Source organism: Diceros bicornis, chromosome 10, assembly GCF_020826845.1.
Source record: "Diceros bicornis minor isolate mBicDic1 chromosome 10, mDicBic1.mat.cur, whole genome shotgun sequence".
In the NCBI taxonomy this organism is placed as follows: Eukaryota; Metazoa; Chordata; class Mammalia; order Perissodactyla; family Rhinocerotidae; genus Diceros; species Diceros bicornis.
Window position 1 is genome coordinate 21,265,806 of NC_080749.1, and position 12,372 is coordinate 21,278,177.

The following is a 12,372-nucleotide window of genomic DNA, read 5'->3' on the forward strand; positions in this document are numbered from 1 at the left end:
CTATGTGACATCTATCCATTTTTCTTTGTTTATGAGCCACAGATCCACCTAACTTTATTGTTTTACAGCACTTTTTTTAAGCTTGTCTACAAGTTATCTTCAAAAGTTGTGTTAAATTTTTTGCTGATACCAAGATATGAATGTTTTTGTCATTCATTATATTTATTAAAGAAAAGTGATTAATTTCCTACTGAACACACACACTGGCTGTTAGTGGTTACTACTTATCCAAGGGTTGCGTTCTGTGGTGTGCTGGTAAATATTTAACAAAAGGCTCTCTGGGGGGTAAAAAAGCCCTTTTTTATAGTGTTTGCTAATTTCTAAGGTGTAAATACTCCTACTATGACTATGGATAATTTCAAGCTACCTAGGTGATGCCACTGAACGCAGAGGCAGGAAGAAATGTGCACCATTGGCTCTACTTAGTAATTCTAGTATTTCCACTACTGCTATACTAACTAAAGCATTAACTATGAGCCAGTCTTAGTAAAAGTCTAAGCATTTCGCTTTTATTAACACATATTTCTCATAACAACTCTGTGAGGTTACCATCCCCATTTTACAGATGAGGCACAGAGAGATTAAGTAACTTACTGATGTAACAGCACAGGACTGGAACCCAGATTTGTTGCTCCATAGTCCTTGCTCTTTCCTAGATCAAAAATGTAAAGAAGAATCAAGTTGGTGGTGAGTGCTAAGGAAGGAAATGGCAGAGGTCCTGAAAGGAAGTACCAGACCATAGCCATCCTCTACAATAGACCAGGACAAAATTCTATCCTTCAGCAAATTCTTAAAAGAATACTAGTGTAGATACAAAAAGCTTCTCTAAGGAATCACTCTGGTCTGCAGAAGCAGATCCTTTGGGCCAGCATAAGTCTAGAGCAATACCCAGGATCAGATTTGGCCTCTAGAGCTTCACTGTCAAATAGCATAGCCACAGCTACATTTGGATATTTCAATTAAAATTAAATACAATTAAAAATTTAGTCCCTCACCTGCACTAGTCTTATTTCAAATGCTCAGTAGCCACATGTGACTAATGGCTACTGTATTGGACAGCATAGATAACTGGGCAGTGCTGCTCTAGAGTGAAGCCTACCATGTCCAGGCATGCTTACTCTACTTTTGTAATATCCCGTCCTGCCAGATTCATATTTCTTCACGTTTTACCTTTGATGACCCTCAACTGGATAACTGCCTTATCTCCCATTTATATACTATTGTATCCAGATCCAAACTTTAGAATTAGTAATAGCTCATTTCTTATCTCCTGCTCCATTCTTAGGGAAAAGATGTAGTGTTTAAGAAACAAGATTATTAACAAATATTGTAACCCAAAAGATTATACCTTTTAAAAATTAACATTAAATGCAATCTTCTTCTTATTTCTTTTTATTTTATAATTAAGGAGGAGAAAATTCAGGCCTTGCTACTCCATCTCAGGAGCCTAGTGGATGTTCAAATCAGAAACCTGCAGAGGACCTCACTGTCAGAGTGGAAAGGTTTGCTTTTTTTTTGCAAATAATATTTTGTTAAAAAGACAGTGGTTTTCAGTTATTTCATTAATTTCAATAAAAGCTAAAATTACACAAATGAAATTTCAGAATTCTGAGTTGAAATTTTTTATTACTTGACCAACTTATTTGTATCCATAAAGATTATATTCTAGAAGTAAACCTCTGTATTTCTGAAGTCATCTGTCAGCTTTAGGTCTGGTCATTCTAAGAATCTCTTTTTCACTGGTATTTTGCTACATGTGTATTTCCATCTGTCATTTCTGCTTTTCTCTCTCTATGCCATAGGATAATAAGTTCCAGATGGGCAAGAACTTCACCTAATTTTATTAACTATATATGGAGTCTAAGTTCTGCATAAGTGGGTGTCTAATATTAAATGTTATGTGTAATTAGTTGGTCTAATAATCAGATACAAATTTCTGAATTTTTGTGGTATCTAGTTTAGTATTTTTAATGATATAGTAGTTGTGAAGTCATAGTCTTTTATACTATGATTCTTAAAAGTTATTTATGTGAGTTAATGGTAAATGGATAAGCAAGAATATTTTTTAGTACAGACTTTAAAACCACTTAGTGTTGTATGGAAGTTAAGAAAAATTCCTTAGAGAGATTTGACATTTTCTTGTTCACATAGATGCTGTGAGGAAACAAGATTCAAAATGATTGCAGACATTGGGTATTTGGGTTTGCTCGTGACTCAATAAAAATCAGCTTAATTTCAGCAAAACCTAGATTCTGATTGTTCTTTTTTTTTTTTGTGAGGAAGATCAGCCCTGAGCTAACATCCATGCCAATCCTCCTCTTTTTGCTGAGGAAGACTGGCCCTCAGCTAGCATCTGTGCCCATCTTCCTCCACTATATGGGACACCGCCACAGCATGGCCCGACAAGCAGCGCGTTGGTGCACGCCTGGGATCCAAACCCCGGGCCGCCAGCAGCGGAGCGCGCGCACTTAACTGCTACGCCATGGGGCCAGCCCCCTGATTGTTCTTTATAGGAATTGGGGCAGGGCCAGGATCTTGAGTGAAAAGTGGGATAGATTCTCTCACAGTGGTGAGAAATGGGATATGGCTGGAAGAACAGCAGGAAACCAAAGTTCCCAGGGCATCCTCTTTTGTTTCTTTCTGTTTTGCTAACACAAAGTCCACCACTGTGCACCCTTACTTGCACCACCCTGGGGTGAAATGAAAATCAAAAATCAGAAGAGAATTTGGAGACTTGGGGAGAATGAGAAGAAGAAACGTGGCAGATAGCCCTTTATTGCGGAGTGGAGTCAGACGCTATTTAATTGCAGTGGGAAAGGAGAGTTTCTGTTGTTTCTTAATAGCTTCCATTATTATGTAAGGGAATGTCTGCTCATGTCTGCCTGTATGGTTCTGCAAATAGAATATAATATACCATTTTTAATTAAAAAATAGTTATATATACACAAACTGGTGTGTATGTGTTATATATAGTATAATTTATGAGTCAAAGACACTCGAAGACACAACAAAATGTTTATACTAATATATATGAAAGTGGAATTAGGGATTTTTTTTCTTTGCTTTGTTCTAAAGTTGCCAAATTTTCTTCATTGAGCATTATTACTTTTATCATTAGCATATCAGGACAGAGTGGGTCTATAGTTGTTTGAGATTCCTTAGACTGAAAAAATCTTGAAAGCGCTCTTGGAGATACATACATGCAATTTTTTTTAAAGCAATGCTATTAGGACAGTTATGTGAAATACATGTGGGCTGGGGCCTTTTAAAAAAGGAAATAATATTGAAATTGGATGAAATGCTGACAAACTCGTAATTGTGAAACAACTGCTATTGGGAAGTAACTATTTGCTGCTCAGACAGCTTTTGAAAATTCCAGGCTGCAGGCCGGCTCCGTGGCTTAGCAGTTAAGTGCATGTGCTCCGCTGTTGGCGGCCCGGGTTCGGATCCCGGGTGTGCACCGACACACAGCTTCTCCGGCCATGCTGAGGCCGTGTTCCACATACAGCAGTTAGAAGGGTGTGCAGCTATGACGTACAACTATGTACTGGGGCTTTGGGGGAGAAATAAATAAATAAATTTAAAAAAGAAAAAGAAAATTCCACGTCATATAATTAAAATCGTATAAGCACTTCATATTGTTGCTGAGTTCATGAGACTCAACTAACCAATAAAAGACCAGGTCCTATACTAATTAATTCACAGACTGAAGTCCTGCATTTTATTCGTCTGAGTTATACCCAATTAGGAATTCTGTTCCTTTTGTGGAATCTCATTGACAACGACAATAACTAAAACACTAACCTGTATAATATCCCTATCCCAGATGTCCTCTTAGCTCATATTTTATACCCTTAATGTTGCCTTCATCCCCACCATCCCTGTCATAGACTTTGTGGTGCTTTTATGCCTCCAACTCACTCATCCTCTGCAAGGTTATTGGACTCTGAAACCCTAATGTGCTCTAGTTTCCTTGTCTCACAGAACTGAGCTTCATTGCTTTTTTCAGCCCAGATAAGTTGGACCCATCAATTCCTGTGGTGTAATCTGGTATTTATAGAATTACATGATACCAAGCTCTGTAAAGCAAAATTCATGCATTTTTCTCTAACCTTGATGATATTTTAAAATCTGTTTCATACAAATTGAAAACTCAGCCTTGGGCCGGCCCTGTGGCGTAGTGTTTAAGTGTGGGCGCTCTGCTGCTGGCGGCCCAGGTTCAGATCCCACATACAGCAACTAGAAGGATGCGCAACTACGACACACAACTACCTCCCGGGGCTTTGGGGAAAAAAAGCAGGAGGACTGGCAATAGATGTTAGCTCAGAGCCGGTCTTCCTCAGCAAAAAGAGGATTAGCATGGATGTTAGCTCAGGGCTGATGTTCCTCACCAAAAAAAAAAAAGAAAAAGAAAAAGAAAAAGGTGGGGAGGGATGGAAAGCAGGAGGAGGTAGAACAAAGCACTTCCCTACAGAAGAATGCTAGCTAATAAATGAAGAAGGAATAGAACTTGGAAAAAAAAAATCACCCCATAAATAACTTATTAATTAGGGAAAAGGGTATCTTTATAATAGAGAAATCCAACAGACACCATCTTAACCAATGATCAAACTTATCACAAACAATGCGCACATCTGATATTAGCTGCCTCCTGTGAGTAATGGGAAGGACAAAACACTACTTAGGTAATATTCTCATCAAAGTTGAACCTGAATCTAGACTGATGGAACAGGGACCAGATCAAGAAACATTCTAGAAACAACTAGCCTAGACTCTTAAAAAACGTCCAAGTCATGAAAAATGAAAACAAAAACAAAAAAAGAAACAAAAGAAATGTTTTGGATTAAAAGAGACTAAACTAAATTTAGTGAATCATCCCTGACTGGATCCTGAATCATGGAAAAAGGTTATAAAAGACCCTAAATACTTGAGCTTGTATCTCCTAAGAATAAAAACATTGGCTGAGGTTCTGTCCGCTCTGAGCAGGGGCTCCAGCCTAGATCGGCGCCTGGGGGTGTGTGCCCACTGACCGATGCCCAGCCCCATCCCTCAGGCCAATAAAAGACCTTTAAGCAGTAGATTCCCAGATGCGAAAGTGATAAAAGAGTTGATTTGTCATTGAGTAAGATGCAGTGGACTTTTCAACCAGATTAGAAGAAAATTGCATCTGTTTTTCTCAGAAGAGAATTCTACAAGTGGTACATAATTAAAGAATAAATCCATTTTCAGATATCAGTACAATAGTATTCTCATACTCAAGAAATTGTAAATATAGTAAGATTAATATGCGATCATATTCAAATTTCCCCAGTTATCCTAATAATGTCACCATAGATGAATTTTGCCTGTTTGTGAACTTCGTGATGGAATCATACCACATGTACTCTTTGTGTTTGCTCTGTTTTGCTCAGCATTGTATTGGTGAGGCTCTCCTGTGTTGTTGCATGTGGCAGTAGTTGGTACACTCTCATTGGTGTGTATAGTATTCTGTTATTTGACTTCACCACAGTTCAGTTATCCATTCTACTGTTGATGGGTGTCTGAACTGTTTTCAATTTGGGGCTGTTATAAATAGGGCTGTTCTAAACAGTCTTGTACATGTCTTAGTGAACATATCTTTTGGGTGTATTTGTAGAGTGAGCATTTCTGGGTCATAGATACTGGCCAAACTATTTTCCAAAGTGATTATACCAATTTATAACTCCCTTCAGCAGTAAGACGTTTCATGGATCCTTTTTTTTTCCTCTACTGTGTCACAATTCATTTCTCTTATGATTCTTTTTGGTGCACAGATTGCCTGAAATTTGGCTAGTAGAATCCCTTTTTTATGCTGGATCTTCTGTCCTTTTGACGTATATCGCCATCATTCTTTGAGCACTCCCTAAATTTCTGGGACAAGTTGTTCAGCTCAGTTTTAACAAATACATACACCAGTGTAACCCAAATCCGTCTTAGAGAAAGTACGATTAATTTTTTTAAATTGAGATGTAATTCACATACCATAAAATTCAAAGCATAAAATTCCATGGGTTTTAATGTATTCACAGGGTTGTACAACCATTACCACTGTCTGCTTTCAGAATCATTAGTTTTTAAATGATGAACTTCTTACAGTTGGGAATCAATTTTGGTATTATTAGTTTTTATAAATACTAGTCTTTAGTTTTTTGCTTTTATTTTTAATAATTTTATGCTGTATTGCTGTTTGCTTCAATGTAAGGGGTAAAGCATTTGTAAATCATTGACTTATATATTTGTTTGAAGATGTATATGTATATTTTTAAATCACTGTCAGATAAATCAGGGGAGAAAAAAGGGAACTAATGGTAAGTGGGAGGTGAGGCACTGAGAGCAGGAGCTAGGCTTCTGGTGGTTCCCACTGACTCATCGTGGACTTCTCTGAGGGTTGAAGGCCAGGAAGGTAACTGTTGCTTTGCCTTCAGGAGCGTTTTTGTTTGTTTGTTTCTACATTTCCCCAGTTGTTTTTAGCTAAATAAATCTCCTAAATGTATTTTATATTAACGTGATATGTGTTTCAGTTAATGTATTTTTTTTTTTAAACTTGTAAAATACAGACTAACCAAAAAACTTGAAGAAAGGAGAGAAGAGAAAAGGAAAGAGGAAGAACAGGTAGAGTTCACATACCTAGGATTGTTTCACTCTTCCATTAAGTGAGGGGACGTTTGATTCCCTATTCAATTTGGCAGACCTAGGATGGCTTCCTGGTTATAGTTCAGTGTTGCAGCACACTGAGGAGTGAGGGGAATTATCTGTCTTATGTAGTAGGATCATAGTGTGTACTTTTTTGTGTCCCTTTTGTAAATTGCTAGGAATAAATTGGATCGTCTTTTCTCCCTCTGCAATGAGTCTTTTACATTAAGGATAAAGAGACTTGAACTAAAATTGTTTGGTCTGATGCAGGTCAAATTTTTAGTTCCTTTTTGTGAAAAAGAAATTTGTAGACATTTTGCTGAATTTTCCCTCTGGTGTTGCTGCATTCTAGTGCACCATTCCTTTTTCTCAACATGTGCACCTCAACTGTATGATCTCTTTGGGGTTCTAGTATAGGAAGGTTATCATTTCTTTAAGCCAAATAATTGCCTTGTTGTCCTTGGGGGGACCACATTCACTTTAGAAACCAAAGACCTGTAATTCTGCTTGTTTTCAAATTACATTGACCACATCACAACCTTAATAGAACCACTGGCAAAGATTTATAAATTGATAGATATTTGACCATTAACCTATGTTGTTAATAAATTCTACTAGACCCTTACATCTTATGAAGTTGTTTTATTTCTTAGCTGTACCCTACAAGCAGCTTTTCCTGCATACAAAGTAATATCTAGAGCAGATTACCAAATTGTTTTTGGCTCATAAAACTTACTTTTTCTTTACTTCAGAGAGAGATTAAGAAGGAAATTGAGAGGAGAAAAACTGGAAAAGAAATGTTGGATTATAAAAGAAAGCAAGAAGAAGAATTAACGAAAAGAATGTTAGAGGAAAGAAACAGAGAAAAGGCAGAAGATAGGGCAGCTCGAGAGCGTATAAAACAGCAGATTGCGTTGGTGAGTATTAAGTTTATTTTTAATACTTTACTTTGGAACATTTGTGAAATTGTTTTTCCATGCACAATCTTTTTGGTTTACTACCAGACTGTGCTTACGAAAATAGTAGATTTTAGTAACTCAAAGAGTACCAGTTCTCAGCTTCCTTTTACTCGAAATTGTACATTGAATTAAAATACAGTTAGGATTAAGATAGAGATGATTTTTTTGAAGTAATTTTTCTCCATGTTATGTTATGAATTTTATTAGTGGTCAAAAGGTAGTTTTCAAAGATACCCTAGAAAAGAAGCTAAGAATTGGTTACCTAGCAGTCTCCTCTAGTCACAAGCATTCTTTTTTGGGACATTAAGAGGATTTAGACATGTCAAGTAAATCTTAGGATGTTTTGCAATAATTGCTTTTAGAATTAAGCAATTGTAATACATATGAAAACCATGCCTGCCTCAACATTGTTTGTTCGTTTGTTCATTCAACAAACGTTTATTGATTACTATGTGCCAGGCCTTGTTCTAGGCTCTGGAGATACAGTAGTGACCAAAATTAAGTCCTTGTTTGTTTAATAACAACTCTGGTCTCTGACAGTTATGATAAAACTGAAAAATACCAGATCCATAGTGATAAAGTTCATGTATGGCTTTAAGTAATTTCGTGCATTTGTGTTTGGAAATGTGTGAACAGATCATTCTGGCAGTGAAAGATAATTAGTGTCTAACAACTGTTTTAAAGGACCGTGCGGAGAGAGCTGCTCGTTTTGCAAAGACAAAGGAAGAAGTAGAAGCTGCTAAAGCTGCTGCCTTACTCACCAAACAGGCAGAAATGGAAGTCAAGAGGGACTCTTCCGCAAGAGAAAGGAGGTGTTTTATTTCCTGCTAAACCATCTGTGTGCGTGGTAGTTGAGCAGAACAGCATTTCTGGGCTGCTTTTTAACACTGATATGTGCTGTGGCTGTAATAAGTACTTCCAGTAGGACATATTGACCAGTTTGGCAGCTGCCTTTGGTATTTGTCATTGAATGTGAATGTGCAATATAACAGAGGACTCAAGAAATCTCTTTTCAAAAGACAGAAAGCACATACATCAAAATGATTGTGGTGATTATCTCATGTGTATTAGGGTATAGGATTAAGCAAAAGAGGGAATCCATTGGCTTTGCAGTTGTGAGTTCCAGTGATGGATTTGGTTAGGCATAGCTAGATCCAGAGATCTAAAGGATATTAGGACTTTTTCCTCTCTCTCTTTTTTTAGTCTCTTGGTTTCTTCTGTTTTAGCTTTATTTTCAGAGAAACTGAAAAGATCTTGAGCTCCTGATCCCAGAGAGGAAAGACTAACCAATTCTCTCAAAGCCCATATCATTCACTGAGGAGAATTCTGATTGGCCCTGCTTGGGTGATGTGGCCACCTCCAAACTGATCACTTTGTCCACTTATATGGGCTCTCTGGGTGGGGTAGTTGACCTGCCCACCCCTGTGGTGAAGGAGGTGGGGGAAACGTTATTGATAATCATATCAGAATGAATGACGTGTAGCAGGGATAAGGCAGTTCCCAAAACAAAAATATGTTGCAAAGACAAAAATTCAGATTTCCAGTACATCCTGCTAGTTGGGTTATGGTTAATATTTATTTTCTTCTGTGTACTTTTCTGTATCTTCCATATTATAAAATTAATAAGCATTACTTTTATAATCATAAAAATTACTTTTTAAAAACTATTTTCCAAAAGTAATAAAATACTTAAGATTATATTTAACAAAAGCATAAAACTTGTACACCGAAAACTAGAAAACATTATTAAGTGAATTAAAGGAGACCGAAATACATGGAAAGTCATTCTGTGTTCATAGATCAGAGGACTTAATATTGTTCAGATGGCACTACTCCCCAAACTGATCTATAGATTCAACATAATCCCTATCAAAATCCCAGCTGTTTTTTTTTGCCCAAAATTTTTGCAGGAATCTGATCCTAAAATTCATATGAAAGCATAAGGGACCTAGAATAGTCAAAACAATCTGGAAAAAGAACAAAGTTGGAGGACTCAGACTTCTCATTTTAAAACTTACTACAGGGGATGGCCCAGTGACATAGTGGTTAAGTTTGCACACTCTGTTTAGGTCGCCCGGGGTTCGCAGGTTCGGATCCTGGGCGCAGAGCTACACACCGCTCATCAAGCCATGCTGTGGTGGTGTCCCACATATAAAATAGAGGAAGATTGGCACAGATGTTAGCTCAGGGACAGTATTCCTCAAGCAAAAAGAGGAGGACTGATGGATGTTAGCTCAGGGCCAACCTTCCTCATCAAAAAAAATAATAATAATAAATGAAAAGATCTGACATTGTGGAAAAAAACTTTTCATTGCACATTTCTACTTCCATTTTCTCCAACTTGTAATGATATTGTTTGAGACTATGTAGAGGTAAAGATGCTGACTTTAATTTTCTTTTTGCATAGCACTGTTGCAAGAATTCAATTCCGTCTTCCTGATGGTTCTTCCTTTACAAATCAGTTCCCTTCTGATGCTCCTCTAGAAGAAGCAAGGCAGTTTGCTGCACAGGTAAATTTATGTCTTGAGTTGTAGTAGAGATAGATGAGTAGGTTATTAAAATGTAGGAGGGGAAAATTTCCAAGCAGAATTTGAAGAATGTGAATAAGACATGACTTATCCCCAGGAGGGAGGCAAAAACACCTGTGGGGTGTTGTGTAGTTTTCATCATGTGTTAGTGCCATATAGGAACAGCATATCTGCTTGTTGTGCAAAAATAGGAATTTGCTGATGTTGTCCAGTAGGCTCTGGAAACCCTTCTCACTGCTTAGTACACTCAGCTGGAGGAGTGAAAAACAAGTGATTTTCGAAAGGTCTAATCTGAGGGAGTTGTCCCCTGAAAATGGATGCAGTTTTTCTTGGTCCTTTCTCTTCACATTTTCTTCAGGTTGCTTAGTATGCTTTGGGGGTGACCATTTTCCCACCATCTGCCAGTTGGACAAGCCTAAAGATCAGTAATCTTTATTTGGCAACAAGTATCTTCTTTAGGAATTTACTTGCAGAACATGACCTTACTCAAAATCTTAATGAGTTGGAATTTTGGTATCTTAGAAAATAAGATATGAGTGAGTTCCAATTAGTTTTTATTCTCTGATTGTTTCCCTATTAAAATGGATTCTAGGCATCAAATGTCCTTTAGGAGCTAGGCTGATTACATGTAGGTACTAGTATTTGTCTCATATATCACTTTAAGGTTAAAATTGGGGTTCAAATCTTTCCGCTAGACCTCTTCTCTGCATTCAATCTGGTACCTCACTTATGGGTCCCAAGAGATGGATACCTCGAAAACTATCTGCCTTCCTCCACTCGTGAGCTGGGCTGGACAATATGAAAACTTACTGTAAGAACTCTTTTTACCTAAGCTTTATTTTTTTTTAATTTTTTTATTTTTTGTGAGGAAGATCAGCCCTGTGCTAACATCTGCCAATCCTCCTCTTTTTTTTACTGAGGAAGACTGGCCCTGGGCTAACATCTGTGCCCATCTTCCTCCACTTTATATGGAACGCCGCCACAGCATGGCTTGCCAAGCGTTGCGTCAGTGTGCGCCCGGCATCTGAACCGGCGAACCTGGGCCGCCGCAGTGGAGCGCGCGCACTTAACCGCTTGTACCACCGGGCCGACACCTAGCTAAGCTTTAAAGTAGAACCAACCTCAAAGAGCCTCTTATCATTCTTCTTTTTACTTGGAGCTCCATCTGGGGCTTCCCCAAAGTGGGTACCCCTGGTCTGAGTCTTATTGCTTCTGCCACAGGTAAGTGAAGAGGGAGCCACGTGATAAAAAAAAAAAAAATGAGAGAGAGAGAGATCTTTGATTGCATCGGTCCTGTTAGAACTTCACCTCAGTACAATGACCTAATTTTGTATTTTTTGTGTGTCCTTATGTTAGAGTGAGAACAGTGAGAGGTATGTATATGACCTACAGTAAAAATTTACAAAGAACAAAAGTGTTAGTCTCTCTCTTCGGAATCTTACAGGGAAAGATAAACAATTGTCTACGATTTTACAAGTATAGGTGACTTAAAATTGTGAAGGTGATTGTGATGCTGCCCAATGTAAGTTTCTGGATCTGGGATTATATGTATAGTGTGGGTTGATTGTGGACCGTTTATTCTTTGAGATAAGGAGGAGGCAAAAACTCCTGACGTTACATATATATATGAGGGAAATTCTGGTCTATTCTAGATTTTTCATAGGGAATACTTATAATCCAAATGTGTATTTGTGAAATAGTAACATAAGTTTGCCAAAGGATACTGAAAAGGCTAATGGCAAACTGCAGCCATACTTAAAAGAGATATACTTGTTCATCTTTATTCAGTTTATTTATATGTTTTTAGGAACTATATTCTTGCTATCTTATGGTCATTTTTGAGTTATAAAAGCTTTTAAATACTATTTGGATTTTATAGCTTTCAGCTCCTCTTTGAAGCACCAAGTTTTTTAAATGTTTTTGAGTTTACATTTATAATTTTATTTATTTATTTATTTTTTCCCCCAAAGCCCCAGTAGATAGCTGTATGTCATAGCTGCACATCCTTCTAGTTGCTGTATGTGGGACGCGGCCTCAGCACGGCCGGAGAAGCGGTGCGTCGGTGCGCGCCCGGGATCCGAACCTGGGCCGCCAGCAGCGGAGCGCACGCACTTAACCGCTAAGCCACGGGGCCGGCCCTTGAGTTTACATTTAAATGAACTTTTACAATTAAGGCAATTTTAATTAAAGTCATTTTGGATATGTATGAATATGTCATATCTTTTAAAAGGCAC

The 12,372-nt window shown here is 37.7% G+C and overlaps 1 protein-coding gene across 2 annotated transcripts in view; it reads left to right on the forward strand.

Moving 5' to 3' along the window:
• Nucleotides 1-12,372, forward strand: part of UBXN4 (UBX domain protein 4) — a 33,325-nt gene that overhangs the window by 16,913 nt on the left and 4,040 nt on the right. For both annotated transcript variants that reach the window (XM_058548884.1, XM_058548885.1), the window contains exons 6-10: nucleotides 1,409-1,502; nucleotides 6,576-6,630; nucleotides 7,404-7,568; nucleotides 8,295-8,422; nucleotides 10,018-10,120. In XM_058548884.1, coding sequence (XP_058404867.1) covers nucleotides 1,409-1,502; nucleotides 6,576-6,630; nucleotides 7,404-7,568; nucleotides 8,295-8,422; nucleotides 10,018-10,120 — 545 coding nt within the window. The remainder of the gene's footprint in view (nucleotides 1-1,408; nucleotides 1,503-6,575; nucleotides 6,631-7,403; nucleotides 7,569-8,294; nucleotides 8,423-10,017; nucleotides 10,121-12,372) is intronic.